This window comes from Drosophila bipectinata, chromosome 3L, assembly GCF_030179905.1.
Source record: "Drosophila bipectinata strain 14024-0381.07 chromosome 3L, DbipHiC1v2, whole genome shotgun sequence".
Classification (NCBI taxonomy): Eukaryota; Metazoa; Arthropoda; class Insecta; order Diptera; family Drosophilidae; genus Drosophila; species Drosophila bipectinata.
The window spans coordinates 18,205,620-18,223,553 of NC_091738.1; the positions used below are offsets into that span (position 1 = coordinate 18,205,620).

Genomic DNA, 17,934 nt, shown 5'->3' on the forward strand with positions numbered 1-17,934 from the left:
GCTTCTTGTACTTCTTGGGGGCTCAAATGTAATTGAGTAATTAACATAAATTATAATACATAATTTGTGCTTGCCTTTTTCCGTAATTGTTGTTAGGTAAATTGGATTACAGGCACAAACTGGCAAAAACTTGCCACCCAGCTAGCTCTCTCTATCGGGGCATAAATGAAAATGATAGTTTAGGCTCCATAGTATTTTGCAAAAACATATTTATTCGCCAAGAATGGGTGGAGTGGGGAATGCGATAAGCAATTTATGTTCAAAGTTTCGGCCGCTGAAAAGTTTGCCAAGCATTTTGTTTGCGCCTCTCGCTCAAAGCGAAATCAAACTCAATCGGAATCAGCACAAATTCTCAAAACGATGCTTACAATAAAATCCTTGATGGTGACATGAGAGGAGTTCAAAGGGCAAGTGGCTGAGGAGGGCATCATCAAAAGTGGATTGACGTTTTGTTTGGCCAGAGGGAGGAGATGGAAAGCTAATAAAGAAAGTGGAGGAAAATTTGATGAACTTGAGGAAACTGTCTAGGGAAAATCTAGAGAAAATGCAATGAATTCTGGTATGTATAATATTTTCTAAATAATTTTAGAGACATACATTTTTACAGAAAAATAGACATGACAAGGGAAAACCATGATAGTCCTTTAAGAAAACCTTTGAATAATATTAAAAAAATAATATTTCTTCAAAAAACCTATTACTTTTTTAAACCAAGTCCTAAAGGGTATTATCTAGTTACCAGACTCTTGACAGTCTTAGCAAATAATCTACGCACATGATGCCACAAACCAGCTGCGACTTGATTGCTGCTGCTGGTTCGGGTTTTTCTAGCCTTGCTCTGTGGGCAGAGTCACAGGGGCAGTCATCCGTCAGAAGTTGGCAGCAGAAACCCAGCCGCCATATTGAATTTTCCTCTGTGGCACCCTAGCACCCCCCAACCCTCTCTCAAATGTGCGTGCGCTTGTGTGGGTGGGAGTATCCGTGTCTGGTTTCATCCCACCTTGTTGCTGGCTGTCGCACACACATCACCAGCAAACGCAACAACAAACAACAACATCGCTGACATCGCTAACGCTTCTGGGATTTTCATCGTTTTGGCCCAAAAGCTGCCTAGGTACTGCTCTGGGAAGGAGAGTGCAGGAGGAGTGGAGACGCAAAATGGCAACTCTGTGCATAATTTTGCGCCTTGTTGTCATGTTTCCAGGACTCCAGGACTTTTTCCAAGTGTGTGCTGGTGTGTGTTCGCGTGTGTACATTTGTTGTGCCTTAAAATGTAAATAAATACTCAGAGACACAACCAGAAGGAAGCAGGAATTGTTTGGTTAGTTAACAGAAAATAAAAGGTTTATAAAATAGAGTTAGTAAGGAAATATTTTATAATTAAATTAAAATTAAAAATATAAATAAAATGAAGCAAAACAGATTTTAAAGGTTTATATTTTTAAGCAAATATTAAGTAGATAACAATATATTGTAGTGTATTTCGTTCCGCCTGAACAGTTTTTAAATATAAAGTTCCAGCTCCTGTTTCAACGCCTCCTGAAAGAACCTCCCCTGAAAGGGGTTGGCTTGCAGCCCTGCCCCCCAAATATTTACCTATTCCAGAGTCCCACTTTTCCGAGTGTTGTGTGCTGCTTACGCAGCTATCATCGGCCAGAAAACAACAGGGCCAAGACAAAAGCCAGCCCCCTGGTCTCTGAGACTCCTGGTGCTGCCGAGTTAGGCGTCAAAAGTTTTGATAGCCTGTGAGCTGCCTACTCAAGTGACTTGGCCCGGCTCCCTTTGCTTTTAGCCATCAGTTTAGAGCTCTTGGCTGGGAAGACAGTCGGCATTTTTCATTTTTAGTTCAGGGCAAATTTTTAACACAAAACTTTTATGTAAAATGTCTTCTCAGATAAAAGTTTAAATTGTCAATTGAAAATGTTGTTTGGCAAAAGTTTTTTTGATTAATTTTCACAATGCTGCGTTGACAATACAGGGCGGAGGGAGGCGGACTCCAAGAAAAACAAACAATTGAGCACATTAACGCTTAGAAAGAGATACACAATGAAAAAAGAGGGAAAATGGACGAAGAAAGAGAGGGGACTAAGAAAGACATTTTCCATTTGCATGTGAATGTGTTGAAATAGAATTTCATGATGGAAACAGCCAACAAAAGTGAGCAGCAAATAAATTAAAATAAATAAAAAAAGAGCACTTTAAGAAGCAAAAGTACGTAAAAGGAAATTAACTATACAAATAAAAAATCATTGTAAAATAGATAAAGGAAATCAAGTATTAAAGCTTTAAAATGCGCTATAAGCCCTTGTATTCCTCTGTTTCATATCTAATTTTTGTGTATTTTTATTGGTATACCTCTCCTATTTTGTGTCATCTGGCATGGAACCGTTGTCAAGCTTATTGCCACTTGCCCTGACTTCTCCCTCCCCATTGATTTAGTGTTCGGAAAGCCATTTTGTACAATTTCCACACGATTGATTTCGCAAATTTTCGCCGCAACAGAGTCTGCTGGCATACCATCCCCGAAACCGGAAAAACTGCCTCCATCTACCAGAAAATAACCAAACAGCAGCCGAGGCAGGTTCTACACTTGTAATGCCTTTTGCCCTGTAGCCACAATTACCCAAAAAGCCGAACCGATTCCCATTTCCAAGTCCCCCAAAAATCAACCCACAACCACCCCTTCATGCTCGCACACACACACACACTTTCACATTCCGGCCACCCTCAGTGCCCAAATGCTACTTAGGAAGGAAGGCAGAAAGCTCGGGGCTGGGGCTACTATATCCCTAGGACTTATCGACTGGGAGATATCTCGGGTAATGCAATTAAATAGCTCCCCAAAAATGTTCGGTTCGTCGTTGGTTGGGCAATTCATAAATATTTTATTTGGTCATCACACCCTTTGACCCAAACCATAAGTCTTGACCGAAAAAAAATAGTAGGGCTCTTAAATAATGATAGACAGAGGTGGTAAGAGTCATAAGGGTATGGTGTTTACTAGGTAAAATAAATATTTATTTGTCAAATAAACTAAAACTTCTACCAGAAACCAGTGTGAAGGAAATATAACTCATAGATATTACGTATACGCCACAGTGGCTATCGGGGCTTCATTATTACTTAACGCCCGGCAATGGCAGGCAAATTGCTTTCGGCCCAGCACTCTCTGTGCGGCCATCAGAGCCACATTTGAGCTGCATAAAGTTTCCGGTTCGATGTCGTCCGTTTCCCCCTTTTTGGCCAAACCGCCAAGGAGAGACAAGGGGTTAAAAAGGTGCGGTTAGCCAAGAGTCGCGGTGGCAGGGAAAATGGGGAGACAACCAACCAACCAACCCCCAGAAGGGTTGAAAAGTAAAACAACAAAAGGCGGACACCAGCTGCATTTGCTCTGCTGTCTTCCTTGTTTGCTCGTCCTGCCGGTTAAGCGTCCCTTCCGTGGCTTTGATGTGCCAGGAATTAATTGCCTACAATTAGGCGCTCTGGCAAATGTCACTCACTCACTCAAAAGAGGGGAAATTAAATGCGGGGCTCTGCAGAATTTTTGACACTTACCGCTTATTCCTGTTCTTAGGTGGCTTAAAGGCTTTGCTCTTTCTCCTAATTTTTTTTGTTTTTTTGTCCAAATAACAAATGCCTGCAATGAGCAGAAAAAAAAGAAAATGTTTGTTAGTCCAAAGTTCGAGAGGACGACGTCGACGTCCAAGTGACTCCTGAAAGCCGGCAAAACACATGCCATTACATGGTCGTACCGGACAGTAGACTTGTGGAATGTCTGCCCTTGTCACATGCCGCTGGACTTGGAGCCAAGACCAGGAAGACCAGGAACCAGCTATAACAAGGGAAAACTTTCCGTCCACCAACTTTCCGTCGAGTGCCTTCTGCCTAATGAAAAGAGTCTGTCATTGACTAGAGGAAATGGAAAAGTTTTCCAGGGACCAGCCCCGAAAGTGGTAAGAAGCTGCAAAAAGCCTTGTTCAGTTATGGCCTGTGACAGGCAGTTACTTCAGTGCGCTTTCTATTAAACTAAATAAAAGTAAATGATCGGGAATGGATAAATTCCTAAAAAATACATAGAACATTCTTGAAAGTATACTTTTAATGGGATTTTGATAGGCATAGGAAAAGTACTTAAAAACCTCCCATCACACACTATCTTTCAGGAGAACTCTCCAGCCAAATGGCCATTAGATTGCGCAAAAAAATAGACATGTTTCGTGCCAAACAGAAATTACATTTATACGCCCAGAATGGTTCTTTTTTGTTGGTTTCATCTTATTTGGCGCTATTGTTGGCCATGTCCCTTGACATTTCTAATGGCGCATAGTACTCTCGTACATATAGAGACTGACCAGAGATTTATTATCGACTGTCATTGTTGGTGGAACTCGCCGGCACACACACCCCAGATATGTACCAGCAATCATCTCCCACTCTCGCAGGACCCGCAAAACATTTGTTATAATCAAAAGTTCTTGACTACGATGCTTTGATTTCTCTCAGCCAACAAAAAAAAAGGAAAAGAAATCACAACTTTTGCCAAAATAGTTTCTCTGATTTTCCATCCGGGGGCGAACGCAATTTGTTTGGCTTAAGGTTGACAGTTCAATAAGGCGGAGTTGCTCTTTAATATCCATAAATAACCCCGCAAGCCAAAAAACTTCCTACCTGGGGGCGCAGGGTTACTAATTACGCATACGCAACGTTGTCTCTGCCGAGAAGGGGGCAGAAGTTTTAGTCGGAAAAGTTCCTTAACCTGCCCTCAACCCTCTGGTTTTCTTGGCCTATTCCTGGCCCTAATGCCATTTCCAATAACTTGTGCTGCAGTTCCCACGAAAAACGATGGCAAAAAGCGGAGACATTTGCCAAAAATCCTTGCCTCGCCATATATCGTTTTAACATAATTTCTGTGGTAAAATTAACTTTATGAACTGTTGAATGAAACGAGGACGAAAGGACGAGAAACGTGAACGTGAACGAGACCAACCCTCGGAGGCAGTCTGCGAGTAGCTAGCGTGCGCCTCACAACCTGCCACTTAAAACAAATAACAAAGTTTTGCTTAACTTTGCGGCAAGTCGCTAGCTCTAGCTCCTGGTCTTCACCCTCGTCCTTGTCCTGGTCCTCGCCATCGTCCTTTTTTCTTCCCTTTCCTTGATTTTATTCAGGCAGCTCTTGGGGGAAATTATGGCCAGACACAAAGCGAAAAGCGTCGTCAACGACGTCGAGCGGCTTTTGTCTTGGGCGGCAGCAACAGAACAGGCACAGGACCGGCAACAGAGGCATCTAGCCAGGAAAATCATCCACGACAAGGACTCCTGGCTGTCTGGCAAGGAAGCGGTGCTATATAGTCGGCCTGGCTAGCAGCAAAGCTCCTTCTGATGGCAAAATTACATATGAAAGTGGATTTCATTAAAAAGAACTTGGCTGCAGTAAAATATGGCAAGTGAAAGACATTTATCCAGAAGAACTTGTTCACGGTTCAGCAGTGATGTCTGGGATTTGGCTAGATATTATTTGAACGTTGGAGGTTTCTGAGAAAAATATACAAAATATTCATAATAAATAACATAATAAGATATTTAAATATTTTAATATCAAAACGTTAAAGAAACTAAACTTTAAATATAGAGCAAAGAATTCTTAAAATAAAGCTGGAGAATCTCGAACTGTTTACAATACTATTATAGACATAATCACAAGTTTAATACTTTTGTTAAAAACAGCCTCTTTGTATTTTAAATATTTAAAGCTATGAAAAATATGAAGTCTCTTTTTCTTCACCTTTATTTTAGCTCAAAACCCGTCAGTCTGACATCTTCAATCCTAAGTAGCTACAAAAGAAGATTTCATTCTGTCGGCAAGTCCTTGGACAGGTGACGATGCCATGGCGACAGGCAATAAGTTAATGCAAAATAGTTTTGCGTTTATCAGGACTCGGGCTGAAGAAATTGGATATGAGACAAAGGGAAATGCCATCAAGCTAAGACGACTGCAAGACGCGCTAATTGGCTTCGCCAAGATGGAGGAAATAACTCCACTAAACAGTTCATGAAATATCATCAGACGTAAAGGTGTAAGAAAAAAATCTAATGAGACGTTTGAGACAAACACACAAGTGGCTGCATTTCGTGTTTACGGCAATATCGTTAGGCAATATCGCTTAATGTTTTGTGTGTGTTTTTCTGCGGAAAGCTTTCAACGTGTGGAAGGAACCGCTTTTGGTTAGAAAGGGATTGCCACCGCCACCGCCTCTGCCTTTGCCTCCGCCTATATCTGGCATATAAAAACGGCGCCAAGTTGAAGCCAACTTCATGAATTTTGAATGAACATAGAGGGCAGAAACTAATGCCAGTCTACAGCCTTTTTGCAGGAAAAGCTGAGGGCGTATCCAGTTCTGTGGCTTCAAGACAAGCAAAGGAATCGTAAGAGACCAAGTCGAAGTTTAAATACACTTTTTGGAAATAATAGGAGAAATAAGAAGGTATTAGGGCTCTATAGAGACTACGACTGCCTTGCTTACTTTTTTGATAAAATTATAATACCCTCGGAAAGGGTATTAAAAAAAAAAAAACTACAGGCAAGGGCATTTTCCCGCTGACACAAGACATGGAGGAGCCATCGTTGCCGACTTCCGACGACTACTTAGAGACGCCTAAACAGCTTCATTACTTTTATGGGACTGACGGCTCGCTTCGTTGGCTCGCCATTGTCTGTTAGCCAGTTTCCCAGTTAGCCAGTTTCCCGACTTGGCTCTTTGGATGTTTGGACGTTTTGGCTGCTTGGCTGTATGGCTGTTTGTCTGGCCAGGCGCAAATTTGTTTGTGTAAATTAAATGAAACGACTGTAAAAATGCCAAATAAGCTAATTTGCGGTTGGCTCTTTTTTCGGGTCGTGTTGTCTACATAAAGTGAGATGCAAAATGACAACGAAATTAGGTCTCGGTTTTGAGTTATTGCATCATTAATTAAGGAGCAGGAAGCCTAAGAAATTTATTTTTATAATGATTGTTTTTAATGTTGATCTTAAAAGTAAATAAATGTTTAAAGTGCATAGTACACTAGATATTATAACTTTTGAGTCATGAGATCATTAGTACTCAGAATGAAGACATTTCTTTATGGCTTAGTTTTACCCTAAACGATCAATCAGTTGCAAAAAGCAGACTGGCAGTCATTGCTCACTTTCCTTATGAAATGTTAATAAGCCTCCAACCAAGTCACTCCAATTGGAGTTTAGTTCGTGCTGACCTTTTTTTTTTCCCCCGATGGCTTTGGTGTTTTGTTGCCGTTGCTGTGGTCACCATTGGATGTGTCTGGATGGTCATTTTCTGGACTCCGCTCTGGAGTCCGGAACTCCACTATGGTTGCATATTAAATGCAGAAAAGTCTTCCTCGCAGCGCCACGCAGCTCTGGCTATTTTTCTGCCTGGCCATGAATTTTGCATTAGAGTTTAGTTAAAGTGCAGCTGGTGCGAATCCCAGAGGGGGCGGTCTGGGGTGAGATATGGTAAGCGGTGCATAAGTCCTTTTTTTATGCGGATTGTACTCCGAATAGATATGGAGAGAATGCAAAGCCAGCGCGCCACTGTCATGGCCATTAACAATGTAGAATGGTGGAGGTCTCTTAAAGATTTTAAAGTTTTAGAGGAAAATGCAGTAAAAATGATAGTTTATAGGGAAAACTACCTAAATAGGATTGAAAAAGAGGTCTTCAATTTCTTCGTAATCCCCCATAATCATCGGATTTCCTTAAGCTATCGCCACTTCAGCCTCTTCTACTCTGTTGATAGTAAACACATAACAATTTAGTTGTCAAAAAGTTATACTCGAATCATCAACTTTTGTGACAGCTGGCGTTGCTGTGATGAGCCCTTGAGGAACTCGTTTCTGCCAACCCTGTTAGTCTTAATACAAAACTAATCCCAAACTCGGCTTAGCCTCCAAATGAACCCAACTATTTTCCCTCAAATCGCTCATTAGTTAGCCCCGATTGGCTGGATGGAGAAAGTTGAGCCGCATTTCCCTGAATTGATAATGGAGAAATGAATTCCCCCCCGTCTATAGCCATACATAAGTAAGTATTACTGAACTCTAACTGAGCGACAACAGCTGCGACTATCGAGGACAGAGTCCTGTTGGCTCCTTCAAATGAATTATAGCAGCAGGAGCAGCCAGGACAACAACAGCAAACTTTTGCATTATTTTATGAAAATTTTTGTTAAACAAATTTGTTGCCCGCTTGCCAGGCATGGTGTTTTACAGAAACGGAAAATGTAAAACAGAATCATCGGTGGGGCGAGGGCATATAGCACCCCAAAAAGTAACTCCACCAGCCATGAGCTAGAAAGTTGTTCAGTTTGTGTCACCCGGACACACCTGAGAGTCCTGGAAAAGGATGGGCCGAGGAATATTCAACGAGTATCTGGCGCACAACGCGTCTTCGTCGTCCTCGCCCAGTAAGTATGGTATTATAACTTTTTTCACGGCATAATTTATGCGCACTTTATGCAAATTTTTTCTATAAACCAACCAAGGTAGATAGACTTAAAGAAAATATTTTGAAAATATAAAACATACACTATATTTTATTATAAAAAAATAATATAACAAGAATATTCTTTGTATGAAACCTAAATAACTTGATTTTTCTGTAACATACATATATAGTTTTCTTTAATATCCAAGAATTTCTCTCAGTGTAAAAACACTAAGAGGAAGCATGCATGTGCCTGTGGATCTGTGTGTAGAATATTTTTGAAATGTAAACTGTAAGCGAGGCTTTGCTTTTAAAAAACAGATATTCAACATGGTATGGAGATTGAGGGAGAGGGGCATTTTGTGGGGTAAACTAGAAGAGCGCCACGTAAACGCCAGTAATTATACATTTTTGCAAAAGTTCCTCCTGCCAGGTTCGACTTTTTGGCCCACCAATCCCGGCCAGGCGCTTATTTTTAATGAAAAAAGTTCCCCTCAACTGGGGCCTCTGTGGCCCGGGCAAGTTCTAATTGATTTTTAGATTGATATGCAAAGCAGCAGAACAGAACAGAGCAGAGCTTTCTCCTTTCTCCCTATTTCCATCTCTTTCATTTCTGTCTCTCCATCTCACTCTGTCGTTTTTTTGGCTGATACGTTGACAGAAAGTTTCTGTGTCATGACTTCGCCAAACGCCACTCGAAACTGCCACCATAGGCATATGAAATTTCAATTAAAATGCCAAAAACGAAATGCTAATGGCCAGTTGATATGCAACTAATTTGCAATTTTATTTCATGTCCTCGCTGCTTTTGCGCAAAAGTTTTTATGCCCCTCGTGTATAATTTATCAATTTGCTCGTCGTTTTTGTAGCTGATGGCAGTTTTTGCTTCATAATTTACTTATTTCATTATAAATTAGACTGATAGCCGAAAGGATTTGGCGAAATCATAGTATTTGGATAAATTATATGAGGATTTTTGGGAAAACTAATAGCTAATGATTAGTTAGACCAGATGAGTTATATTGCGGGAATTCACTTAAAATATAATGATATACATTTTTATTATAGATAATTTATTTTAATATAGATTGAGTAGAGTAGAGTAGATTGAATATAGGTGTTTATGCATATTGAAAGAGAATCGATCTAGAATCGATTTAAGTGTATTGTGCTCAGGAATCGGTTAGGATGTTAGCAAAGACCTCAGCAGGATGCCGCATTTTCAAGATTTCAAAGTGGGTCCTCCAGAAAATTTTGGAAAAAATCTAAAAAAAAATTTGTTTCTAGATTTTGATGAAGAATCTATCTATAAATCTCTTAAGATATCCCTCTCAGGAATTAGATGGGTATAGACCAAGATATAACCTTCGAAGTGTCTTACAATGCCCTTACCATTTATTAAGATTTTGTATGGGGTCCTCAAGTAAGTATGACAAAAAATGTAAAAAATAATTTGTTCCAAGATTTGGATGCAGATTTGTTAAGAACAGGTTTACAGATCTTTAAAGGTATTCCCCTTAGAAAAGGGATTGAGATTGTCTGAGAAATAGTCTTTAAAGGAGACCATAACAAGCTATGTCTTGCAAAATATTGCATTTTATGAAAATAAACATTGATTTTGAAGGCTATTGATTTTGTATTTTACCGAATAATACTCTTTCCATTTATTTGTACAATGAATGTACTTCCTAATCCAAGGCTTTGTCCTGCCAGCCAGACCTTTTGTTTACCCACTTTCATTATAGGACCATCGAATTTGACCCTCAACACCCCGCAAAGAGCCATACACGCTGGCCCATTTCTATTCATCGGATGAGCCTTCTTTTCAGCCCGAATCCAAATCCTCACACCTTTCTCTTTCACTTTTCGAGGTCCTTAATTGAATTCGTGTAATTCGTCCGGCGATTCTCTATTCCACGTCGCCCTCCCGGAGAAGTGCTGTCTCGCTTTTCGCTTAATGAGGACTGACAGGCGACAAGCGTAATTAAATTTTATTTTACTCTTACATGCAAATTCTAAGCGAGTTCTTTTTTAGTCACGTCGCTGGCAGTGAAGGTGCTTTGTCTTTCGGCCGGGCCTTGATTTGATTTTCCGCGCGAGGGCGGGCGGGCGGTCGAGCTGGTGGCAGGCTGGTTGGGTTATCGCCGTCGAGATCTGTGTATATATGGGGTATGCCGGGGGTAGACTTTGGGTGTAATTTACGAGCTGACCAGCGGGTGGTGGCGAAAGTGTAGCCCACAATTGCCCAACTTAAAATTTCACCACCCAAATTACTTCAAATTGAATTTGGCGCACACAAAAGGCCTATTGATTTCACCCTCGCGCGGCATCAAGTATCCGCCGTGTGTGTGCACGCCTGCCTTTGAAGCTTCTGTGGCTGATTATGATGGAAGATGCAAGCAAGTCTGTGGCTGACAATGACATATTAGATCCATTTACACGCTCTTATGTGCACATACTATATACATCTGGACTATAGTCCATTTATGTATAATTTTTTTTCCTTCTCTAGTAAAGCAATTTGTATGCAAATAAGTAGTCAACGTTCTCATCCTCTGGGTGGCTGCAAGGGAAAATAAGTCAAGTGCATTGACTAGTGACTTTTGATGGCATCTCAGAGCTGATGATATGGGTCGGAATTTTCCTCCCAGTTATCAGAGAGTCTCAATTGACATAGAAATCCATTTGCATGTCTCATTCACTTCAGCAGTGTAATGGAAACTTTGCACAACTGATTCATCACGATACAACGTACTTAGTTAAGTTCTATATAGCTAGAGACTCTACAGAGAAAGAGACGGCAACAAAGCGTATAGAAAGAGAGAGAAAGACAGTTCTGGGTGAATGAGTTGAACAAGTCGGCAAATTCTTTTAATTAGCCCATTGCCTTTTATAGGCCAAAGCAAATGCATTTGCTTAGATGCCAAGTGGGCGGGACAGCAGTTTGAAAGGAAAACACAATTTATTTGAGTTGCTTTAATTAGTTAAGTCCGGGCTGCTTCAGGCCGTTTCAAAGGCATTACCCTATAATGATGCTGGGATATCTCAACAGGGGTTTGGAAGCCTAAATATTTAAATACTTAATTTAAAGAAAAGGTTTATAGTCTACATAGTTAAATGAAATTTAGTTTGAATTTTATTTTAAAGCGTCTATAGACTTCGACTTTAGTTTATTCTCTTGAAACCCATAAACTGTAAACTAATTACTAGTCCCAGCTGTTAGTTAAAGCTGACGCCATCGACATGGGAGATTGATTTGCTTTCAGAGCGCCAATAAATGGTAATTAAGAAGGCGCTAGTTGCGAAACTGTGCCGCGCTGCAGTTGCTCCACATACTAGGCCCAGTGTACCCCCCAGGCCCAACCACTGACTCCATCTAGCTGATGGCTGCTAGTCAGCAATAAATAGTCAAGTACATAATACTTGTAATTTATTTTGCATATAAAAAAGCATAAAAATAAAAAAATCAAATTGCCAACGACGGCAAACGCATATGAGTTGGCTTTCTAGCCCCCCCCCAGCTCCTTCTCTCCCCCCTCCATTTACACAATAGCCAAATCCCCCCCAGACCCGCAATCGCACTTTGTTAGATTTATGGCAAAGTCAGTCGAGCAATTTGCGTGGGTAAAAATGCACTAAAACTCAATTTAGAGGCGGATACAAGTACGAATTTATATATATATATATATCTATACTATACTATATATATATGTGTATTTGTCGCATATAGATATGTACAGTTCTTGCAAATTGTATGCTGACACAGCGTTGAGGCAGGCGCCCAATTTAATGCGATTTAAGCAAGAGCAGAGCAAATTGAGCGAGCCACTTGAATGAATGAATGAATGAATGATGGACCCAGTTGCATGGGTGTCTTTTTTGAGCAAAACAAGAATACATTTTATGGGAGGGAGTAAACTATTTGATACCCTAACAGACTTAATAAAAGATATATGTACATATGTCTATTATAGCTGCATCAAGTTCAAATCATATCAGATTCTAAGCTGAGTTATTGTAAGTTCTTTCTATTTTTATTAATATCCACTTCATAGATTATTTTAGAATTAAAATAAATATGCCATTTCATTAGGAATTGAATAAATAATCTTAGAAAACTAATGCATTACCATTTACCTTTGTTTTTATGGTTTTTGGCCACTTTAAAATTTTACAAAATACTTTGAATCAGTTTTTCTTATTCAAGATTTTTTTCTTTTTATAGAAGATTTGTAACTGCTATATAAGATTATATTATTATGAACCTGGTATTCTTAGGTACTATTATGTAGCCTAATATACCCTTTAAGTTCCTCCAAACCACAAGTTACTACCCCAATGACAATGATAACGATATCAGGGCCTTCCGAGTCTGGGCCTGCCTCACATTATTAAATTACAAACACTCACGAATCTGTTGGCCTCCTCCTGCTATCTCTTTTTGTTGGCCTCTTTCCCTCTCTTTCGAGTCTCTCCATCTTGCTCTTTCCAGCTCCACCAATTAATCCCAACTGGATTTGGCATAAAGATAAAATGACGACCAAAACAGTGAAGTACTCGACTGTCGCTTCTGCTGCTCGAGGGCAATATTCCAAAGTCCCCTCCTCCACCCAAAGCCCCCACCCTTATTATCCTTACTCGCCACCCCCTCCCAGCTTTTCTGACAATTTTCCAGCGCGTGGCAGAGCAGCTTTTCTCCCAACCCGCCACTTGATACAAGAAGATAAGTCATTTTTATGTGACACTTTGCCTTAAATATTTCACATTTTTTTTGGCCATTTTTTCCGAGCCGCCATTATACAACTAAGCAGAGGGAGAAGGCCTCTCCTTCTCTCTCTCTAGCTAGCTTTCTCTGTCTCTTTTTGGCAATGACACTATTGTGTATTATAATGGATACTGCCGACTTTAATGGCTGACGATTTTGAGGCACTGATATGCTCAAGACGTCGAATGGAAAGGTCCCCGATGACCTTCATTGCCCACCACTGTGGGTGGGTGGGACTTATCCGCCCAGTAGCTGAATTTTCCTCAAAAAGAACCCATTAAATGGAAGTGAAATAATATCTTAGTTGGCCTGTGTCAATGTTAGTTTGCGATAATCTTGAGCCTTACTATTCGGAGACTAGGTCACTCACAGCCTGACAGGTGAGGCCGCCCAAAAGTCACCTTAATCCTGGCTTTTCAGGCTCCAGGATGAAATTAAATGATGTAAATGGGTTAGGGTCTTGCCAGCTGGGGTGCCTGAGTAGTAAATTCTATGTTCCCCTAAGCTGCTTGGGATTTGCAAGACAGACACGTTATCTTTTCTAATACGTAATGGGCTGTTAAAGTACTTCTTTAGGCTTTAAGATATTAACCCTCTAGATGTGTAAACTTACTCCATCAATAAATATTAATTTCCCAGTGTCACCTCTTTTAATATGCGACTTAAACCCAATCATTTCCGTTGGCCACTTTTGATGACTCTTTTCACGCGGCCCACCCAAAGGAAGTTTTAATTTCAAGTTAATAATATTGTGTTCCAGCCACGAAGCGAGGGAAAAGGCCTCTTAAAAAATTATCGACAATGTATTGCCCACGCAAATGAGAATTTCGAACGAGCCATGACAAAATTGAGCCGCTGTCAATTGATCTGCCTCCGATACGGTAAAGTCCCCCCCTGAAATTTTCGAGCCATTGTAACCGGAGGAGAGTGGTGCTGAGAAGGCGTTGAAATTGAAATTGTAGAACCACGAGGTCACCCTCTTACACCACTCGAAATATGCCCTAGCTCCCACCTGGCGAAAAACGTGAGCGGGCAACGGAGCTGAGGCTTAAAAGTAAAGCCTCCAGTTTCCAGCCATCAGCCTCCAGCCTCCAGCCCAACATCATCATCATGGTAATGTAAACATGGCCAGAAAGGTGTGGGCAAATAATGCGTAAAAATAATAACCCAACAATAACAGAAAGGCATAATTTGTGTTGACTCTTTCAATTTCTATATTGTCCAATCAAAGTTACCGAAGGAGAGATCTCAAGTGTCGTTGCTTTCGGGCTTATAATTAAGCCAAAGCTGTTGAAATGTGCCCACACCACACACCACATGGTGTGGTGTGGTGTGACTCTCGATTCAATTAAATTTTCCAGCCAACCGCCAAATAAATGACTCTATTTTCTCAATTTCGGTTTAGGTGTGACGAGTGCCACCATAAAAACCAGTTGACCAACTTGGTCAGAACCTGGTCGGGTCTATTAAAAAAAGGAAATTAAAAATCGCCAAAAACCAACAAACTAGTTGCAAAAATTGCCCAAATATAACCGCCGGCCGCACTGCAATCAAATGTGCAAACTGTGGCAAGTGGCAAACGATCCTAATGACAAATGAGATGAATGAGTCGAGTGGCCAACTATTTTGGCGCTGATGACCCACTTGCTCCGCGTTTGGTCACGCCACTTGCCCAAGGAAACACTTCAAGCTGTAAATGTGTCTCCCGCATCGTTGTTTCTGAGATGGATGGACGTGGACGTGGAGGCGATGGAGTGGGAAGTCCTTGAGATTAAGTGAGGACTGAGGATAAATGGCGAAAGGAAAGCCCAGCAAAAACTACCAGGCAACTACCAGAACAGTTTATACATTTTTGCTTCAATATTGGCAAATTGGGCAAACAAATTGAATAAAATCTTTCTTTCATAAATTATGACCATACTTCAAATACTCGATACATTTTTCCCACAATTTTCAAATTAATTCCTCTCCCAATTTCTGGCACTTGTACAAAATGTTTGACGTGTCTTTAATTACACATTGTTATTGTTTTTATTAAATTTGCATTTTGCCATTGCCATTGCTGTCGCTGTAGAAGCTCGAGTGGCTCAATGACAGGCCACTTGTAAAAATGGAGAAAACATATTTTTGCTTATTTTACATATGCAAATAAATTTCCAACACCCCCACACAATCCTCAGCCCTTAACCCATCACCACACAACTCAAGCTTATTGCTCACACTGGGTTTTGGGTATTTTCTCTTTTAAAATTTTAATTGCATTTGTTTACTCAACGCTTTTGGATTTTTAACAACATAATAAATAAATAAATCCCCCCCACAATGTACACGTCAAATGCACTTGACTGAAGTGAAATTTATGGAATATTTATGGCATGAATATTTTTCGCAAACAAAAAATTGACAAAGCTTTTGAGTCCTGGAAAGCCCTTTCGCCCCAACACCAAAGCCCCAGCCCGATTAAGGGCCTGTTAATCAAACTAATTTAGGCGGCTGCTGTCGGTTCTATTGGCTGTTATGCTAATCACATTAGGAGCCGCACCAAATGATGCCAGACAGGGCTGTCATTTTCATAATTGGCCAAAAAACCAACAACGGACCGCACAACTATTAGCCTGGTTGGTTGCTACCATCGCCCACGGCACCGTCCGACGCACTAAATGTTGGCCAAAATGATGGACAGACTGATGGTTTGACATTGAGAAAAAATTGTTTTTATGTTGACATTTTCCATGATTACAAAAAGTGAATAAAATGTGAAAAATATGATTTATTTGTTTGCCCATTTATTAAATGATTTAAAAGTCAATAAGCCAGAAAACGTGAAAAATGAATTAAATATGAACTAACCATTAATTTACATATAAAATATATAATATAATTATAAAGTAAGCCTAAGAGTGCTTATTTTATATATATTTTTTAAACTTTTTTCAAGATCTCAAATATAATCTTAAAACCCAAACTTTTCAGCCACTACAAACTCAAAATAAACTCAGCGTGTAAACCCGAGATAGTCATGGCGTGCAATTTCTGGTTCGTTACCAGAATTGCCCCGTTATTAAAATTTAACGCCGCAAAAGCGTAAAATTGCCACATTTATGTCCTGCAATATCATTTGCCCCAACCTTTCACCATTTCGTTGCCTGTTGTGCGTGCATTAAAAGTTTTTAAAATACACACAAATTGACTTTTGATGTTTCGCGGTTGATTTTCTCTTTATGTACATATTTTTGTTGGCGTGCTGTTGCAATTTTATAAATGGTGCGTAAAAAGTTTATTAAATTTTAAAGTTTCCCCCCCAGCATAGTGGCAGTTTGTGAGTGTTTCAGTCTGTATCTCTGTCTGTCTTTCGCTGTGAGTGGAATTTCCATAAAAATAATTTTTCAATTATGCAGGCAGTAACGCAAGGAGACAAAACGCTTTGGATTTCAACTGGTTTTTACTGGCAACTTGGCAACGGCTGTTGAAACACATACGGAAAAGGGGGGAAATGTGTGAAAAAGTACAAAAATAGGAGGTATTCCAGATGTAAGAATCAAGAAGCTTTGAAGGCTATGGTTTTAGGAAAATTTTCTATTTACTTTGCAACAGTTTCATTAGTTTAATGTAGGTTGAATGAATATTATTGTAGATATAATATTATTTTGCAGTTTAAAGGATACTTTTTAAAAAAACGTTTAGGCCTATCTATAATAAAATCTTAATAAAATGGTATATTATTCTTTAAATATTTCAACAACTATCACAAAAATTATCATACCCCATGAAAGTGTAGAAAACAAAGCGACTATGGTGGCGTCGTGTAATGAAGTTTTAAATGAAGTGCGACAACTAACGTAGCAGCCACCAAAGGAGTAGCACACTCTCTCTCCATGTAGAAACAACAACTGCGACGCGACATTTTGTGGCAATAACGTTGATGATGGTGCCCCCAACGAAAAAGGGGGAATTGGCCTCCACAAACACAGTCACATTGGCGCACACACATGGTTGTGGTGGGGCGACCTGGCAACCTCTGACTATTGCAATAATTCGGCAGCAAGTGTCGCCCCCAGAACGAATGAACATTCTCCGGACTCCAACTGCATTTTCCCTCTGCGATTTTCCCCTTTTATGCTTTCCCTTATTTTTTTTGGGGTTTTTTGGGGAAATGAAATAGCAAAAGCCTGCTACTTGGCCTGGCCAAAAAGAGTTGGCGTTAGTGAGTGCCTTCTGTGCCGAGTTCGGTGTTCAACGGGCTGTCAACGTAGCTACTTCATATTGTTGGCCCTTCTGCTTGTTGGCCAGGCCCACTGCCAAAAGGGAAATTGTATTACGGTTGCTGACAGACGACCAGACGGTCGTAAGTATGAGAAGTTGGTAGGAATGGGTTTGAAATGTCAGATTTAGTGAAAAAAAGAAGGTCTTAAAGTGAGACATCTCAGGAGATTTATTTGCAACTGAAATCAGAGCAAAATAGCTTATTTTTTGTATAATTAAGCTACACACGTTGAATTATTTTTCAAACAATTATGTTTTTTTTTTTAGAATATGTGCTTTAATTATATTTTCGCTTCACATTTACATAATCCTGCCATTTATTTTTTTGTTTTCTTTTTATAGTGCTTTTTGCACATATCACATATAAATAATGTTTCTATAAATAAACATTTCAAATACCAACTTCTTGACCACTTTTTCTATAAAAATT

The 17,934-nt window shown here is 40.0% G+C and overlaps 1 protein-coding gene across 5 annotated transcripts in view; it reads left to right on the plus strand.

Annotated features, from left to right (window-relative positions):
• Positions 1–431: 431 nt before the first annotated feature.
• The window catches only part of LOC108132614 (uncharacterized), a 34,918-nt gene continuing 17,415 nt past the window's right edge, over positions 432–17,934 (plus strand). For 3 of the 5 annotated variants that reach the window (XR_011442993.1, XR_011442992.1, XR_011442994.1), the window contains exon 1: positions 16,234–16,505. Coding sequence is in view for 2 of the 5 variants with exons in the window: in XM_070280589.1 (XP_070136690.1) it covers positions 16,463–16,505 (43 nt within the window). In the remaining 3 variants the exon portion in view is untranslated. Of the gene's footprint in view, positions 560–16,233; positions 16,506–17,934 lie in introns of those variants that run through there. The other 2 variants (XM_070280590.1, XM_070280589.1) reach the window with 2 other exon arrangements.